Source organism: Centroberyx gerrardi, chromosome 6 (genome assembly GCF_048128805.1).
Source record: "Centroberyx gerrardi isolate f3 chromosome 6, fCenGer3.hap1.cur.20231027, whole genome shotgun sequence".
In the NCBI taxonomy this organism is placed as follows: domain Eukaryota; kingdom Metazoa; phylum Chordata; class Actinopteri; order Beryciformes; family Berycidae; genus Centroberyx; species Centroberyx gerrardi.
In genome coordinates, this window is record NC_136002.1 from 22,358,160 (window position 1) to 22,376,547 (window position 18,388).

General features: G+C 39.7%; 1 protein-coding gene across 1 annotated transcript; it reads right to left on the minus strand.

The window, feature by feature from the left end:
- Positions 1-820: 820 nt before the first annotated feature.
- jam3a (junctional adhesion molecule 3a) lies at positions 821-10,278 on the minus strand. The gene is made up of 9 exons (XM_071912880.1): positions 10,146-10,278; positions 3,759-3,830; positions 3,541-3,654; positions 3,181-3,333; positions 2,763-2,965; positions 1,875-1,974; positions 1,160-1,289; positions 965-1,016; positions 821-856 (listed from the first exon to the last, which is right to left on the minus strand). The coding sequence occupies exons 1-9, from the start codon at positions 10,192-10,194 to the stop codon at positions 821-823; spliced, it is 909 nt and encodes a 302-aa protein (XP_071768981.1). The 5' UTR covers positions 10,195-10,278.
- Between the last annotated feature and the right edge of the window lie 8,110 nt (positions 10,279-18,388).

Here is an 18,388-nt window from a genome sequence, read left to right on the forward strand (position 1 = left end):
CAATATGTCCAATATTCACAAAATAATTAGTAAAGCACAGAAGGTCACTTATACACAGAAACAGCACTCTAAAAATCATACTTTACCCACTTTATAGTACATATTGAATTGCAGCATAATGGGATATACGGTATTCGAATTCACTGGAGTTATTTAGTACTCAGACATACTTGTTATCACCTGTAAATATAACAAAGGCTGATAAATTTGTGCCTTAAGAGTCTGAGCTCATCAGCCTTTTACAGTATGCTACTTATTGCCTGTGTAACTACAGTATATACAAAACAAGGTTCAACCTTTCTCCACATGAACAGAGAACATGTTTATCTTATGATCAAAGATAATGAAAAACATTTTTGTAAAACAATTTCAGTGTATAGAGTAAAAAGTTTAGGAGTTAAAAAAGAGGATTTGTCCAAAAACCGTGAAGGAATGTAACTTCCAGCATCTTTTATAATGAGAATATGGGCCAAAGATCAAATGTCAAATGTCACAGCTTTGAAATGGTATTGTTGTGTAATAAAAAAATATGTAAGAAAAGGAGAAAGTAAAATCTAAATAAAAAACCTAATTTTATTGGTGGAAATGAACAGTAACAAAGTAACATAAAATGATCATTCCATTATAAAAATCATGAAATAACGCCACAAAAACGATGTCGTTAAAATTACTTTGGCAAGTTGGTTGATTTGACTTTGATGTGCATCAGAGAATAATGTGCCATGTTACACCTCAGGTTTTATCATGTGGAGCATCGTTGTTGCAATTTAATCCGACCTTCTTCTTCTGTCTTCGGTTCCTTCTCATCCTCTGTCAGCTGTCAAATGATGAATGATGATTTGTGGCGGAAATGTCCCTGCAAACAATCAGACAGGAAAGTTATTCCTACTAATACTCCCAGTACTATCACTACTACTACTTTTAATACAAAGAACTTAACATAAATTATGCAGATTTTGTTTACCTCATCTGCATCACCATAGTCAACACCATCATCCTGTGCTGGCAGTTTGTAGCTGAAATGTAAATATACATATAAATCATTTCTTCACAAAGATAAAAAGACAAATATCACATGGCACACAACTAACGAATAATTTACAGACTAACATATTGCCTCTTTCCTTCTTCAAAGCTCTACAGTTCATGACACACTCACTTGTTTTCAGTGTGATCTTTGCTGGCGAAGCATCCATGTTTATAGGCGAGACAAATCCAGGCAGTCACACAGATGAATACGACCAGTGCAGCGCACGACTTCAGGAAAATCCCAAGAATGTCGACGTCATCTGGATTTATTGAAACGGGGCATTGAGAGACGAGACGCTTCAGTGACATCTTGACAAGGTTAGACAACTCAGAGGAATGGCTTTGAAATGACAACATCTAACAGATATCAATGCCTGTCATTTAGAGCCACAGTAATACATTGCAACTAGAATGACTAAGCAGAGGTTTCTTAACAACAAGTTGACATGTTTTATATGAAAACAGACTGATGAAACCAAAGTTAACACAACACACAATATAACCAGGAATTTGTGATAATGAAACTGAAAGATTTTTGGCAACATATCTAATTTCCCACAAGTATTGATTGCAAATTGGTTAAATCTTGATGATTAAAGCAGAAAACCTTTACTTTCTCTTTAAAAAAAAAACCTGAAATATCAATTTCCATGAGTAATTACAATCAAACTGCAACTATACTGCAATAAACAACCTGAAACAAACATGAAACAATTTATCTTTTAACATGCTGTGTTCAACACTCCACTTGTTTACCGCAATGAAGCAAATAAAATCTCACAACCTGCCTCACAACGTTTCAAGAAAGTTGCAAAAATGTAAAAGAATGTAAGAATGTCACTCACAGACTTCCATCACCTGTGCTGGACACTGCGCGTGTCCGGCATCGTTCTTCGCCTGGCAGTAGTACTCTCCTGCATCCTCCTTCCTCACCCGGCGGAATTTCTGTGGAGATATTTTCAGAAATCTTTCAAGGTAACATCACGCAGCTGCATTTTCTACCAAACGCCAAGGCATGCTTGGCTTTCTTAGATTAAAAAATACAAACCATTTCCCTTGTGTTATGATATTACAGACTTGTGGATACATTCCTTTGACATTTTCCACTGGTCTTGTATCACTGATTGTCTTTAACTGTGCTGTAAGCCATGTAACCTCTTAATAGGTGTAAGCAGACTTTTTGATGTGGACTTGAAAGGTTGTCTTCATCACTTCTGCTGTGATTAAAAATGTAACATTGTAACTTTGTGACTGTTTCCAAGTTACTGTGTTTTCAAAATGAAACGTTAACGCCTGTCGCACTGGCTTTGAATGCAAAGCAGCCCTGTTTTTGGCTTGGCTTCCTCACTGGGAACATTTACATGTGCAGCGTGACCCGGCCTTTGGCCATAGTCCGCTGCATAAACCAATTAACAGAATATTCCTTTCCACCTGAGGAGTCCCATCCACTAATAGAACAGTCCAGCAGCAAAAAGAATGAAAAGGTGCAGCTGCCAGCTACTCCCTCCATATTTGACTGAGATTTCTTCTAATAGAGGGGAAAGTAATGATGATCCCTATAGTAATGGTAATAATAATAGTATGTTCATGTAAACGTAGCCACTGACTATCCCATCCCTCATCCTTGACACCACACACATCAGTTTCTGCAGCGCACTAATAACAGTCAGTGCAAGAACCAAAAAAAAACATCAAAGTGCATCAAAGCAAATGAGAGAGGCTCTCTTTCTTACCAGGCCTCCAGTGTCAGGGTTGATGGTGTAGGAAGAGTTGACAAACTTGGGGCTGCTTTTGGGGTCCTGAGGAAGCTCCTCGTTGTTGTGGAACCAGCGGTACTGAGGGGCAGGGAAGCCCTCGTTCTCCAGACAGCGCAGCTCAGAGGTCGTCCCCACCGTGACCGCCACCGGCACGCTGCACCGCGGCACCACAGGCTTCACTGCACAGAGACACAGACGGTACTGAGACATTAGCAGTCAAACACAAATGAATCTCTGCTACAGGATTGAGAAAAACAGGTAATATCGCATTTGTTATATACTACTACCAGGCCAAAATAATTTCATAACCTCTTAAAATGTAACTCTGGATGTAAATATAAGCCATGGACAAGTTGGTGATGTGCTCTCCTAAGAAAGCACCAGCTCGCCGTACCTCTTACTGCAAGACTAATAAGTATCTCATCAAAGTCCCTTTGGTCGTCGATGGCGGCCACCTCACAGCGGTATTCAGCGGTGTCTGACCGGCTCGTGTTGAAGATCAGAATGTTTGCCGGCTCTCTGAGCTGCGCTCTGTGCTCCAAGTCCCCTTGTGAGAGAGACAAAACCCTTTACAATCGCTCATTCATGTACACAGCCAGACCTCACAGTTGAAAGGCAGAAATCAGTGCCAAGTTCTTTGAAGGTACTGTTCATTCAGCCAAGTTCTGATGAGACACTTCTTTTGAAATGCTGTGGTGTGCTGTTTGATGGATTTTTCCAAGAAAAAAGACTTTCCAAGCAGTAGCCTATTTACCTGCTATCCTGTTTTGGAAGTACACATAACTGGGGACACCGTTTTTAATCTTTTTCCATTCAATCCTTGGGTTGTTTGTTGAGATTGACTCTATCAAACAGGTCAATTCAATGGCTGTGAAGGAAACAGAATATATGAGAGCAGGAGCTGGCACGCCAAATCAGGGAAAGAAAAGCTACGTTGACTAAATAGGTTAGAGTGATTTTCCAGCAACTTACGTTCAAACTCATTTGCCCACACAATCTTGTCCGTGGTTCGGAGGATTACCCCGAGCGATGATGGAATGTGGCCTGCGAAGAAAGGAAACAAGACGCACAATGCTGAGTAACACTGATGGCACACACGAGTGTTTTCATTAGCAGACATTGACAACCGGGCATGTTGCCTAATAAACAGTGGATTTGAGTGATAAATATAGAACCTCAGAGAGTGTGACAGCCTTAGGATCAGATTTAGGGTAAACATAGCTTATTAATTACTCCCCACTTCTATCCCAAAAAGATAAGCACCTGGGGCCAAATGTATAAATGGTGTATTTTTAATGAGTGTACCGCACAGCCCCTTGGCATAAACTTCCTCCTAAGTTGAAATATCCTCACTTCACCATTTGAATTGGTTCCTTTTAAGTAGGTAATTGGATAATAATTTCTCATTTAATTTTGCAGTGGTGCTGGTGGTTAGGGAGGGCTAGTGCTGAATGTTAAGTTGCCAGCACTCCAAAAAGTAATACATGACTTATTACATTTTAAAAGTTTTATATTATTGCATCCTCTCTTATTCTCCAAAATTAGGCATGCAATGTTTTTTTTATTGTTCCACTGTCCTGAATAATCTTACTTAAAAACATTCTGCAAACTTTTATGGCACAATCAATGAATGTATCTATGTGGTGGCTGGTGCTGATCAGGTAAATGCAGGTTGTGTATTACCCAGTCTGTGAACTGCAGTGTCTGTTTTTCGCAGCACATTTCATTTTGCAGTTTTAGGCCTGATGTTCCCTCAGCCCATCATTCACTCACTGCAGTTTCCCCCTATTTTACACCTTATGTTCCCTCAATGCCAGAATGATATTGGCACAGGTTCATCATATGATCATGTTTTTTTAATTCAACAATAAATTATGCAGTGTATATTTTATAACACTGTGTATGTGTGTGTGTGTGTGTGTGTGTGTGTGTGTCAAAGAGAGAAGCAGGTGGAGAGCAGGGAAGAGAGAAAGACCTGCCAGTTCAAACAGACTGTACAAAATACTACTTGCTAAAACGCTGAATTTGCTTAAAAATTGTAGTAGCCATTTATCAGCATTTAGTTTAACTGTTCAGCATAACTTGATATATTGCCATACATCAGGGTTTCAACTTCTACAACCATTGGCTATTCAAGATTGTGAGAAAGCAATATAACCCTATACACCTATGGTGCTAAAAATAATCAATCAACCAGATAGGTTGTAGTAAATAAAGAGAAAGGATTTTTGCACATGCACCTTAAAGTCTTGAGAGACAGGTGCATAGGACAAAATTCAAAAAGGTAGATACTGAGAAAGCAATATAATCCTGCACAGTCTACACATAATAATAATAATCTATGTAAGTGTAGACAGTGTGTGGGATTATATTGCTTTCTCAGTATCAACCTTTTCGTTTTTTGTCCTTCACACCTGTCTCTCAAGACTTTTAGGTGTGCAAAAATTATTTTTCTTTATTTACTCTCCAAGATTGTAAAATTGTTGCATATTACTGAAGGGACCATTGGTTTGAGGGTTTTTCAATACAAAAACCTGTTTTACAGCAGAGGTTGTCCCTAATAACCGATGGTTACTACATTAATATAGCCTACTGTATGCAACTGTTCTGCAATCTAGGCTTAGGGTTAGTGGAGAGTTAAGTGTTCATATGTGGCACAGTGAAATCCTTCTGGTTAATGTAAATTATCACCATATGAGCATAGAGAAAATACTTCCAGAGCCAAAGGGAGTGGACATGTCTGAGCTGTCAAAAACAAACTTGATGTGAGAATGTGAATACGTCTACAGCGTTGTTTAAGATCTTTAAGATCTTTTGGGCCATGATAGCACCTATGTAGAATAGCTGGAACTAGTCAGTGGTGTGAAACCCACAAGAGCATTCAATTACACAGCTCCTCTACAAAATGTCAACCTGATCACTTCTTTTCTCTAATGTGTCAACTCTACAGATGAGTTCAGCAAATTTAGCCAACCGTTTGGGCCAAGGTGCACTTAAAATATTTATTCACTCACACCAACGATGGTTTCTGGGAAGTAGTGCACAATTTCTCAACGTAGTTATGTGGAATTTGTGTTGAAGTTGATTTCTGTTTAAAAGCCATACACCCTCAAACACAAGACACACTTTTTATTCAGTAATTCCAGGTTTAGTGGAGGAGCCTGTCTGCTAAAGTGGGACGCTTATTTATAATGAATTTACAGAAAAGAAAGAATATATTAACAACCCAAAACAAAACAAATCATAGAACCACAAAACAACAGTACAAATGTGTTTAAAATCAAAACACATTTAATCAACCGTCTTGGTTTCCCTCTGGCACAAACAAAGCATTTGATATACTTGTTCAAAGTTTTCAGCTCATTGCTTCAGTGCACTCCTTAAAGCAATCACTGTCATTTTGTAAATGTCAGATCTTAATGGCAAGATGCATCATTCACAAATACTTTTGGTCAAAATTGGGCCAGCAGAAAGACAATTTAAGTGGTAAATAGGTGAATATGGGGGGTTAAAACTACAATTGCAAAATGTGGGAGTTGACAGGGTGTGGAAATTAAGATCCCTAATGTACACAATTCAACAGTGCTTTTGATTTAAAAGGTTTTTCGTCTGAGAATAAATACGCATGTTTCCACCTTCTACCGTGTCTCTATATTCAACCTACTGTGTCTGCTCCCCACTTAATGCCACAAAACACTTCCAAATGTAATAATTGCTGGGTACACATGCTATTAACCGCACCCATGCTGAGTAATGAACGCATTCCCTCTCCCTGTGGGGGCAATATGAAGGGTTTTAAATGAGGGGTGAAATTAGACAATAATAAGCAGCGTTGATCTGAATAGGCCTTGAACACGCTCTGCGCTTCATTTAAAATGCTTGGTGATGGCAGGCTTGCTTGCCAATGCGTGGCGCATATGGACTGTAATTTCTAAGACGTAGCCTCCCGTCAGCTCGTGGCATTGTGCACTACGCCTACTTCTGAGGTGTTTTTTCAGACTTGCCTTGTTATCACACAAGTGACTGAGAGATGACTGGGAGCCAGAGGGAACTAGCAAATTGCTGCTGCTCGTCCTGAGAGTGAGGGGAACATGGGTCCTGCCAAAGCATCTAGTCATATTAGCACAGCTGTGGACACTGATGAGATCTGACTCCCAGGTCTCAGCTTCCGTCTCTGTTGCTGACTTTCCCACCCTGTACATCAAGAGCTATTTTTACCCCGGCAGTGACTGGACATCCTGAGAGACATGAAGAGAGCTCGCCGAACAAATGCTTGCTCAGGATATGTAAGGGCTTTTTAGTCTGTCTCTGTGAAAGCTACAGGACTAAGAGTGTAGACGAAGGGTAGTTGTGGGCTAAATCCAGAGTAAAGACTGATTCTTTCCTCAAACTGGGAGTTTCCATGAAGAGCAAGGCCCTCGTTTTCAGAAAAAACACAAACCCTGTGTACAAAGCTGGTATATGCAGCACAGCTTTGATTAAACACACTACAAGCACACTATAAAGTAGCACATTACAAGAAAAAAACCCACAAAAGCTTAGTATTAAAAACAAATAACAACTGGCATTATTTACATGAACTATGACATCAACTGGGAGAGTGGAATGTTTTATTCTAATTTTACAGAAAATGTTTCATTTAATTACATTTTGTTGAAGTCCATTTAGGCCATAATAACAGATACTACTGTGATTATGATAGGATGCATGCGTACTGGGGCAGCAGGGCAGGGTATTAAAGTAGGGTCACGGGTGCATTAAAAACTACGTTCCTGTGAGCAAAAATATTGGTTTACAGAATCTGTAGTATTGTGTGCACGATACTTACTCTGCACTTCTATTCTTTGTGTCGTGAACCTACTACATAACGTGGCCTAGTGTTGGCCTGGGTTTTGTAAAAGCCTCCCAAAGTATAGCCTACATCTCCTCATCTCTACCTATACAATAAAGCAAAGAAAAATTAAGGCCGTGGGAAAGAATCACCATGGTCAATTAAATAGACAATGGCTAGCTAATTGCTAATATAAGCTTAGAATAAAAGCATTCATACACACAATGGAGGGTCCCCCCATGGTACAATGCAGGCTAAAGAGGACAGAATCTCTTATGTTATGAAAATAATCTCAGTGCTTGCTGGAAAGCATACACAAGCCCCTATTTAATCCCTCTGTTGTTGTAATGCATAGATAAAGTAGGATAGCCTGTTCTGAGAGAAATGCTCTCTTAAATAGCCACATTCTGCAATCCTCTTACCCACTAAATATGAAAACAACTGCCCATCCCCATCCCCACTCCAAAGTTGTTGATCCAGTGCATCTATAAAAAGCCTTTTTCCCAGACATTCCAGTGCAGTCATCGCATAAATGCCGAAGACAGAGTTAGCTGCGAGCAACTTGGGGCAGTGTGGACCAGTGACCATAGGGATACGCAGCATAAGAGAGTGACTGTGTAACAACAACTAAGCACGCCAGTAGGCCTGCATTAAAATGAGACAGTCATCTTGTCATAAGCACTGGAGGGGAAATGTGAGAAAGAGGCACCTTAGCTGTATTCTGCCCTTATATTTTCTGAAGAGAGTCTAGGCGGCTACACTTTTGACATTTCGGAAACTGTAGAAATCAGTCACCAGGAGCCCAGAGTGAATAAACATGGTTAGAGATATAGCTCCAGCAGGTTTTAGACCACATTTCTAACACGTCTTCTAAAATGTATCAGAATAAGTAAAGAAAACCATTCACTTTGTTATTCTTCTCTTGATGTAATTTAAATTAATTCACAGAGGCACCCTAATTATACTTTACTGAATTCTGAATTAAATAATATTGACGCACATTCATTATTTTAAAGCTAAAGGCTTTAAAGAGTAGAAGAGTTTTAAGAGTAGACTTTCAGACTATTAACAAGGACCTGTATGCCTCACAATAGTGATCATTTCACAAATGCTACTGAGGTAGTGAACTACATCTAAGCACTAAGTCAGAAGTATCAAGTCAGTCCATTTCGGGAACCAAAACAGGGCGAGAGGAACTTGATAAAGGAAGCTTTGCCTCCCAGCTCTGTCATTTGGTGACAAAATAAATTCACCTGACTACACACCTTTGCTCAACAGTCTGTGCATGTCTTGTCCACTTCACATTACTGCTAATGTAATCAAAGGTCACTGGCCTGGCACAAATTTCACAATCAGCTTTGACCTCAGTTTGGCCTGAAATGCGAACCTGTGACCACAAAAGTCCAATACTTGCTGATCAAAATCGGGCTTCATTTCACTTTAGGAGTGAGTGAGTTCACACCAAGTTCACACCAGAGGGGAATGTGATATACTGTATCACGCAGCATCAACTACATCACACTCGCCCCTCTAAACACGGCCGGCCCAGCTGGTGGGCAGGGCTGAAACCATATTATCCAAGTCACGACACCGCTGTAACCGAGGTCGAGAGGCCACTGGCAGGCTCTTCGCGTTCAGCAGATGCCATCGACCCGGCTCAAACCGCGAAACCTCCGCTCACCGTCACCATGTGACCACGGCAGCTCAATACACACCGTCTGATCCAATCCGCCACTCGGGATGGATGGATCCGTTTTGAATTGTTAAATGGCATTTCAACTTTGGAGTGAGGTTACACCAAAGGGCAAATACTATGAGATATCAACCACCTCGTGAATTCAACAGAGTCGAGCACATCCTATGTGTTTACATGCAAAATAGATCCAGTTTATTTGAGATGCTACTATAGGCCTAACAGCCTGTGATTTATGGTAGGTCAAGACTTTAAACTCCCCCTGTAGTTGCCGTTTGCTTTTGAAGAAGCCTTATTTTCATTCCAGAATTTCTTCAAAATGATTTTGCAATGACAGTCAAACACAATAGCTGTTAACGTTATGCTTGTGCTTTTCTGGCAAAATATTTAGTGCAACTCAGCATTTTCGATTTCGCAACTATCTATCGTTATAAACAGCATGCTTGACAGCTATTGGTGATGTTATGTGTTTGAGATTAAATTACAATGCTGATAACGTTAACTTCCACAAACCAATTCTTAAAGCTACACACAAATGTGCAGGCAGTGCATGCAGGATGCTCTTTACACATACATTTTCAGTTTTGAGTCGCATAATTTTCGTAACGTTAACATAACGTTGCTGGCATATAAAAGCCACTCCAGAATAGATTGCGATGCATTCCTAGCAAAATATCGATAACTGTCAACCTGTTTATGTCAAGCTAGCACATCTGCTCTAGCATTGACAGTCGATCATTTCCATTACTGAGCATTGCTTCGATTTAACGGTAGCCGCACCTAGTAAATCCACAAACGTTTTGTTAATAGCTTTGTGAAAAGGAAAACAACTTACGTATGCTGGAATAAAGAACAAAACAAGCAATGAGTCGCGCAATCGCCATCTTGTAGCCTCTCTTTTATCGGTTATACTTGCACACATAAGCTAGGCTATATCAGACTCAGCACCTCTGAGAGGTATGAGGATGGGTAAAGCAGACTGGTGGATGTTGCCATCGACGAGTTTCCATAGCTACAAGCTCAAAGGGTGTTTGAGCCCTCGACGCTGTCTTACAGACGGCGGGTGGCGCCTTGGGTAACTTGCTGACTCCTCCCCCAACACACAGAAACATGGGCGTGCCTGAGCGTGTTCTTGGCTAGCATTTGGCATCCCAGATGAGGTTATATGGAAAGCTTCTGACAGACAAATTTATAGCTAGAAGCCTACCAAAACTGTCTTCTAACATGGTTGCTAAAGAAAGCTAACTTCTAACACAGACAAGTTACTTAAAATACCTGTCAGACAATTATATAAGTAGCAACCTCTATCTTTATATCTATATCTATATCTATATCTATATCTATATCTATATCTGTATCTATATATGTCACACACCTGTTTGTCCTCCAGTAAGCCCTTCCCAGATAACTCTATTTGTAGAAAAAAAAAAAAAAAAAAAGGGTGGTTGTCTGTAAGACAGAGTTGAGGGTTTAAACTCCCTTTCAGCCCGCTAAGCTACAAGGGCATCAGGGCGGAAGAGGGACCGCTCAGAGAGCGGAAATGCCGGTACATGATTAATCATAGAAACTGTGCTTTTCGATCTGTATGTCACCTACACGCTCTCTTTGCCTAATACAAACATTAACAAGATGCAATAAAATAAATAACTGATGATGCAAAAAGCAATATTAAATTCAAAGAGAAGCGAAGGAGCTTTTTCTTTTATATTTGATTTTTCTCATGCAAGAGGTCATGCAGGCTATGTAAGAGGTATTATTATTGTTGACGTCAGAAGCCCCCCCCCCCCCCCCCCCCCCCTCTGAAATTTAATCAATTTCAGACTTTTATGTATTTGACAGATAGCTGACTATCCTGCAAACAGACAGCAGGTGGCAGTGTAAAACCAGTCATCATTGTCCCAGTCAATACATCAGACACATCGAACTGGCATTATTGAAACAATGAAACTATATTAGAATGATCTCAACTCCCAAATTTATCTGGGAATGGACTGTGTGCCCTCTGGATAATGGGCCATGTCTAAAAAAATAATAAAAACACAAACAAACATATGAACTCTTTGCCCTTTTTGAATGGCCCTGCACCAAGAGGCGATCCTGTCTTCCACTTCAGCAGTGTTGGTAGCATGTGTTGCTAGGCAATCACTTCTCAGTTGGACGGCCCCTTATGGATGACCTTTGTGTCATCTCATAGGAAATCGTAGGGTTTCATTAATTCACAAATGCGGTGACTCAAGAAAGAAATATCCTGATTTGTTTTTCTTGAGAATAGACTATCAAGGACCTCCCAAATTTAATTTTCATCGACATTGTATACCCACCACAATTCGATATCTTTATGGAAAATAAAATAATCTGTTGTAGGAAATAGTGATATTCAGATCCCTCACAGTTCAGGATATGAGGTGATTCTCAGGCTGAGCCAAATTAGTCACAGCATTACGTAACACTGAGTCATATTAGGCATGTTGCCTATTGGTCCCTTCATTCCCCCATGGTATTAATAAGAGGTGGTGACTATTCGTTTGTACTTCCAAAAAATGGTGTACACTGTGCATGTTGTATGTTATAGGTATCCTTCATGCTATCAAGAACTACAGTGTCCGCTTTGGGTCAATATCTATCCAGTCTCAAACCTGGGAGTCCTGTACCTGCAAGCCTGATAGACAGGTGTGATACCAATCAATCCAATTCAAAGGTACACTCTTGAAACAGACACAGGATATTAAGACACATCGGTTTGTAACATTGTTTAAAATCAACAGAAAATAAGATGGCAGTGAGTAGAGACTGATTTTTTTTACAACACGTTTCTAGGTTTTTTTTTCCTATTATCTTGGGAATCTATGTTGGTAAGTATAATATAAAGACTACCACTGGATCACAATATCAATAAACTATTATGATAGAGCCAGTGGTGTTGTTGGACTTCACCTCTCTCCCTCTCTCTCTCTCTTTCTCTCTCTCTCTCTCTCTCTCTCTCTCTCTCTCTCTCTCTCTCTCTCTCTGCACTGTAGTACACTCTGTTACTGAGCCTGGCCTGGCCCCCCCTCTATTTCACAACTTCTGAATTAATGGTCTCTCTGGACATTTCAGCTATTTTGACATTAATGTAAATCTCACATTTACATTTATTCATATTTACCACATTGGTGAAAAGAGTGGAAAAATACTTTACAAAAAATAGTTGCATTAAAGTTGCATTAAACATTCTACTTTGGTAAAGTATTTGCTTTGTGATACATTTTAAATATCAAAAGTCAAAGTACATATTCTATTTGACTTTATCATGTATTTTACATAATTTTCATGCTTCATTCCAAAGAAGAAGTGACTGCAAATCCCAGAAAAACGTATTGAGTAAAAAGTTTGATATTTTCCTTGAAAAGTAGTTTAAGGGATATTGTTCCTAAAAGGTAGGCTATATGCTCGAATATAATTAGAGGTACTTTAAAAGGCAGGCCTATAATACTTGAGTTCTCAGCTCCTGCATTTATCACTCCATTTTCTGTCTTTAAACTCAGATCTACAGCCTGCCATGACTACTGGACATACAGCAAACTACAGAGCTAGCAGTCTGGGTGATTTGTTGATGTGAGTTATTGCTGGGGTTTTGTAATACCCACAATAACCAAACCATGTCTGGTTTTGTTCAGTCCAAACTGCAGGGGAGACATCGAGGAATATGCACTACTGTATGTGATTGCAGTCTTTCCTAGTGATAACCTGGTGATACATAGCTAAACTGAGATGCATCAACGTAAACCTGTCCAATGACAATTTGTCCAATCATCCTGAAACTCTGTTCATACTGTATAATCACTACTATCTAGCGATGGACCAATTGAGGACACCACATATGCCAAAAATACATACTGACCGATTGTTTTTATGAAATTTGTTACCTGTGTTCTAGGGCTGAGCCAACACATTAAATCTGTCTGTGATTGGTGCATGCTGTGACTTACAACTCGAGATGGCTTCACACAACCACCATGTCATTTTGTCATTCTATCTACCCAGCCGGGCCTCTATTTGGAACAATCACACAAAATTTCATGCTAAATGAGTACAGATGGGTGGGAGGGATCATGGCACTCTAAGTCTTTAGTAATTCAAATGAATTTTAATATAAAAATGGATGCATATAGGTCATAACTGTCTCAATGGCTTTGATGGATATCCTTATCTCTATTAAACCTGCTGTGTGTCAAACTTACTCTTTGAAGATTCCCATACAGCTCCCAACCCCCTCCTTGCAGCTATTATTAGTGTGCTTGTGAAGAGAGACACTTCTGTTCCTCCTCATATTTCTGCTACTTATTGTTCCTCTTCCACTGAAACTATACAATCTAACTATATCTTCATACTTTAAGCTATAACCTCGATTCTGACTCTAAACTTTGCAGATTCCTCGGGACATGTGTGCTATTTTTTATCTCCTCACTACTCTTAATATTTTACATACTGAAGCCTGTGGCTGACACACATCCGCCCAGCTTTCATTAAAGCGGGGAGAAGCCACAGCCAAAAGTGTCAGCCAGGCTCCTCAGAACAGGAGTGGGACCTTAAGTGGCAGCTTGAGGTTCACCTGGGGAGGCAGCTCAAATTCCTAGACACGATTGCAGTGACCACGCTTAAGGCCAGACTTTGTGCTGCTGTCTGAGATATCAAGACAGGTGGCCATGCTTGGGCTGTCTTTTCCCTGGGATGATCAGATGGAGGAGGCTAATGAGCGGGAGAGGAACGAGTTTTTAGGTCTTGGTGGTCGAGTGCTGCAGGCGGAGGTGGCTTACGTTGTTTGCGCCCATCAAAGTGGGATGCAAGAGGGTTTGCAGGTAATTTCTGCAGGGCCTCCAGTCAAAACCACCACAGAAGCTGCAGAGAGGGATTCAAGATGGCTGTGGATGTACAGGAGCGATCATGGACTAACATGCATCATGGACACAAGGGGTCTGATCTACCTCATCTAGTTTGCCTGGAGGAGGGTGTTTGATGTTGAGAGACTGAAACACCCAGTGACCTTAGGTTTCATCAATGATGAAGAGCCCAAGTGCCTCAGAAGATCAATATATAAACGAGTAAACGCACATGAATGGCAGACTGTTAAGTGACTGAGCAAGGAGGCAGCTGATGATGTCACAAATCTCTCTGGCAGCAGCTATGAAACAGACTTCAAAGACTTCTATTATATTTCTAAACTCATTTATTGCGTTGAAATATTGTTTTGATAATTATCACCTTGACAAAGATGCATTCCTCAAAACCTACTTCTGTATATTTTTACACTAGAACTTTTATGTTGTATTTTACTTTGACCTAGTTCATGGTTCTATTCATCTTTTTAAACTTTTTCATAGTTATACATATGTATTTTAAGTATGGTACTCAGAATATAAATAGTGTTTGAAATGGACGTATACTTGCTGAGTCAGGGCTTTTAGTACTTCGCTGATATGCCTCCTTTATATTTATAGCTATTTAGAACTATACTTTTGTTTGTTTGCTTCTTTCTTTCTTTCTTTCTTTCTTTCTTACTCATCTACTTCTACTTATCTTTTTCAATTTAATATTTTCCTCAAATCATACTAAATACAAATACACTATGCCGACTATCTAAGCACTTTATGTTATTCCCATGTATTATCATTGTACTATGAGGATTATTCTCTTTGGTTGACACATCCACATCCACAGCTGCCAGGACATACAGAGACATGAAAGGAATTGCTTGGAAAGTTTTCAAAGGAAAAACTGACCTTGCAATATTCTCATTTTAAAGGCTTTTAAAATGCCATTAAATAACTAGAAACTGAGCTTCCAGACTCTCATACATAATCATTAATACCTAATCTGCATTGACAGTCTCTTCCATTCTATATCTATTTATAATTTGTTGTTATCATTCAACTAAACACTGTATTTATTTATACTCAATATGAAGCAGTGCTGACAAGGCCAAATTTGCCTTTAGGTGTCAATAAGAGCTGAATAGGACATTTTATGACCAGCATCCTGGGACAGTGTGTGCTCGAAATTTTTAAAAAGTCATAAAGGCAGATGAAAAATGGCTCCTTACTGTACATTTTCCTCCCAATGTATTGATCTCTGACTGAAAGACATACAGTTCAAGACACCAATTCAAAATTTTGTGAGCACACAAAATTTTTTAAATCTTTAAATTTTGAACCACTGTGCTTGTAATAGTTAATGTTGATGAATCTTACCTCACACTAACCTCTTATGTACTGTTAGGCGTCCCATTTGGACCTGGTTAAACAAAGATGTCAAATGGATATCTGGAGGTTTGGTACCTAACTGAGTAGCTTGTTGTTAAAACAGGAGGACAATAGAAAGACCATCAATTATCTCCTTGGTTACCACCAGTTAGGTTAGCGACCAATCCATCAGGCATGGTTAGATAAGCCTTACACACTCGTAAAACACAATTTGAAGGCCTATCTGACCAATCAGATGTCTTGTCTGGCACTACCTGTTTGATATTTGCTCACTCCTTGGTGAATTTTGGATCTTGCCACATTCTCTCTGTAAGTTATTCTGTCATTATGTTTGTATTACAGTCATCAGCAGTTTGGCAAAAGGTTGGTCTGCTATAGCCATTTGGCAACCAAGAGCTGCTTATATAGAGCTTGTGTATATTTTCATCTCTAATACCCTGATGATGATGTAAATGTTGTGTTGATGAATTCATATCTTTTCATTTTTTTCTAGCTGGTCTCCTTGCTGGCAAATGGTGGGTGGTTTTTTTGTGTGTTTTTTTATGGATCCATACATAGTTTAACACAACTTCAAATCAAATGTTGAATAATGTGTTCAGATGATTATATTCAACTTATTGTCTGCCAACTGGGAAAAAACTGTCCATAACTTCATATTTGATGGATTTTGGAGGCAAAGTAATTCAAACATAACTGGAGGCAATCTGAATCAATAACTTAGGATACTGATTACAATTGTTAGCAGGGAATCAGTCATTAGTAACAATTATAATTCTGCTCTAATAATAATAATCTTCTAGAAGTGACCTTCTACCCCCCATAGCTAGTATTAATCATTGGGAATACACTGTATGCATGTCTAACAAACACAGCTGATCAGCTGCTTGGCAGGCTGAATCAGGGAGGTTTGTGTTGCCAAGCACTGCAGAGAAAAGGTTTCTACTGTAGTCGCAGAGGGATTAACTTGCTGAAAGTTATCACAAGTCGAAACAACATTAGATTCTCAAAAAAATTGCATTCTTAATTTCACACACACTCACACACACACTCGCCTCGGCCTCAGTAGCTTAAACTCCTTGTGCTTAGTTAAAGCGGTGCTGCCAACAGCCTCCAGCCTACAGTGACCTGCATCACATACAGACAGAGACCCTGGCTAAAGACTTCGCCCTTTTTCATGACCAACTAGGCCTGCTCTTTTTATAGGCAGTTGTTCTGCATTTCTACATTTAGAAACAGAGTTAGCTCAGTGACTGTGGCAGACATTAGAAGGAAGGAGCTCTTGCATATGATCTTGCGCTATAACACTATACCTATCAAGAGTCAGGAATTAGCAGACACTGCACCTAAAGCTTAATTAACACTGTGGTATTTATAGACTTCACAAGAGAGCTGAAAGGCTATGTGATGCACAACAAAAATGTGTTTAGTTGCTTGATTTTAGGGTGAGAGGAACAGGACATTTTAAAGTAAGATTTTTGCATAATTTTATCACCCTGTGCAACTGTCCTGTTCTCTAGAATATTGATAACTGGGTGTATTACAAAGGTGAACAGTAGATTTACCAATAAGCAGTGCTAATGCAGGGAACCGCATGAGAGCATTGGCAATGGCATATACACCTGTACAGAGATATGTGAAACCATGGCAACCATACGTTATATGTTACCTCCAGCTGTTAAATTGACTTCAACAAGATGTTTTAATGTGTGTAACGGTGACCTTGATAGCGCAGTGCTTTTAATAGGAGTGCAGAGATGATCTGAAAATTGACTGTGAAGAAAAGAGCTTGAATCATACAGGCTGAGTGTATCATTAGGATCAGTAATAGTCAGAAACTAGAGCTGGATTAGATCCACTCCATGTGGAGGCTTACTGGATGGACATATAGCTTCTGTAACTAAACATTTAATTATAAGTGTAGCACTCTTGTACTGTGTTTAACTGCCCAAGGTGATACAGATGGCACCTCTTTCGCAGCGTACAGAGAGGCATGGAGGATACTGTGGCAATTCAGTTCCCTGGAATAGACTAAGGGTGGCACTTCTGCACTCCCATATTTCCTCCACCCATCCGCCATTTGGGTGGGTGGTTCATAGATATTACTGATGACCACTGAACATGACAAGTGATTCTCAAGTGAGGAACAGAGGGAGAGAATGAAAGTGACTTTGAGGCCCTAAGTCCTCATGCCAAAGCATCTCCTGTGTCATTCACATCTGCTGTTCCAGACTTGAGAGGAAAAAAGTGAGACAGAGACACAGGAAGACTTGAGGAAGAGTTGTTGCATATCTGGGATTTTGAGGCAAACGGTTTGATAGAAGCAGTCAATGCAGATTGCCATTCACAGTTTCCTTGATCCTCGAAGCGCGCTTGGCAGAGTAATGATGAAAAGATTTCTTAGCTATTTATTTATAGCTATTTTACTACAGATTTGCATGCACTGAGCTGGAGTTTGAAGTGTTATAATATATATTTCTGTTGGTGTGGCAATGTTTTAAATCTCCACCCTAACCAACTGACATTACACTGTCTCTATCAGCAGTTAAAAGATAGAAGATAGAAGATAGAAGTAAAAACTTTGAAGGCATGGCAGTTCGCCGACCAGAACTGTTGTTACATCTTTATATCACCTGCCTATTCTATCCATAATACCATTTTTTATTAAATGAAACCCATCACAGTGTTGATCCTCAGACAGAGAACAAGCCAGTGTGCTGGAACCCACACAGTCAGACTCAAGTTGTGACAGCTGGTAGCATCCTGCACTGATTAAGTTAGGCTGTTGATTGTAAAGGAGGACTGCGTCAGTGCTGACTGCCGACGTCAGTGCCAACGAGAG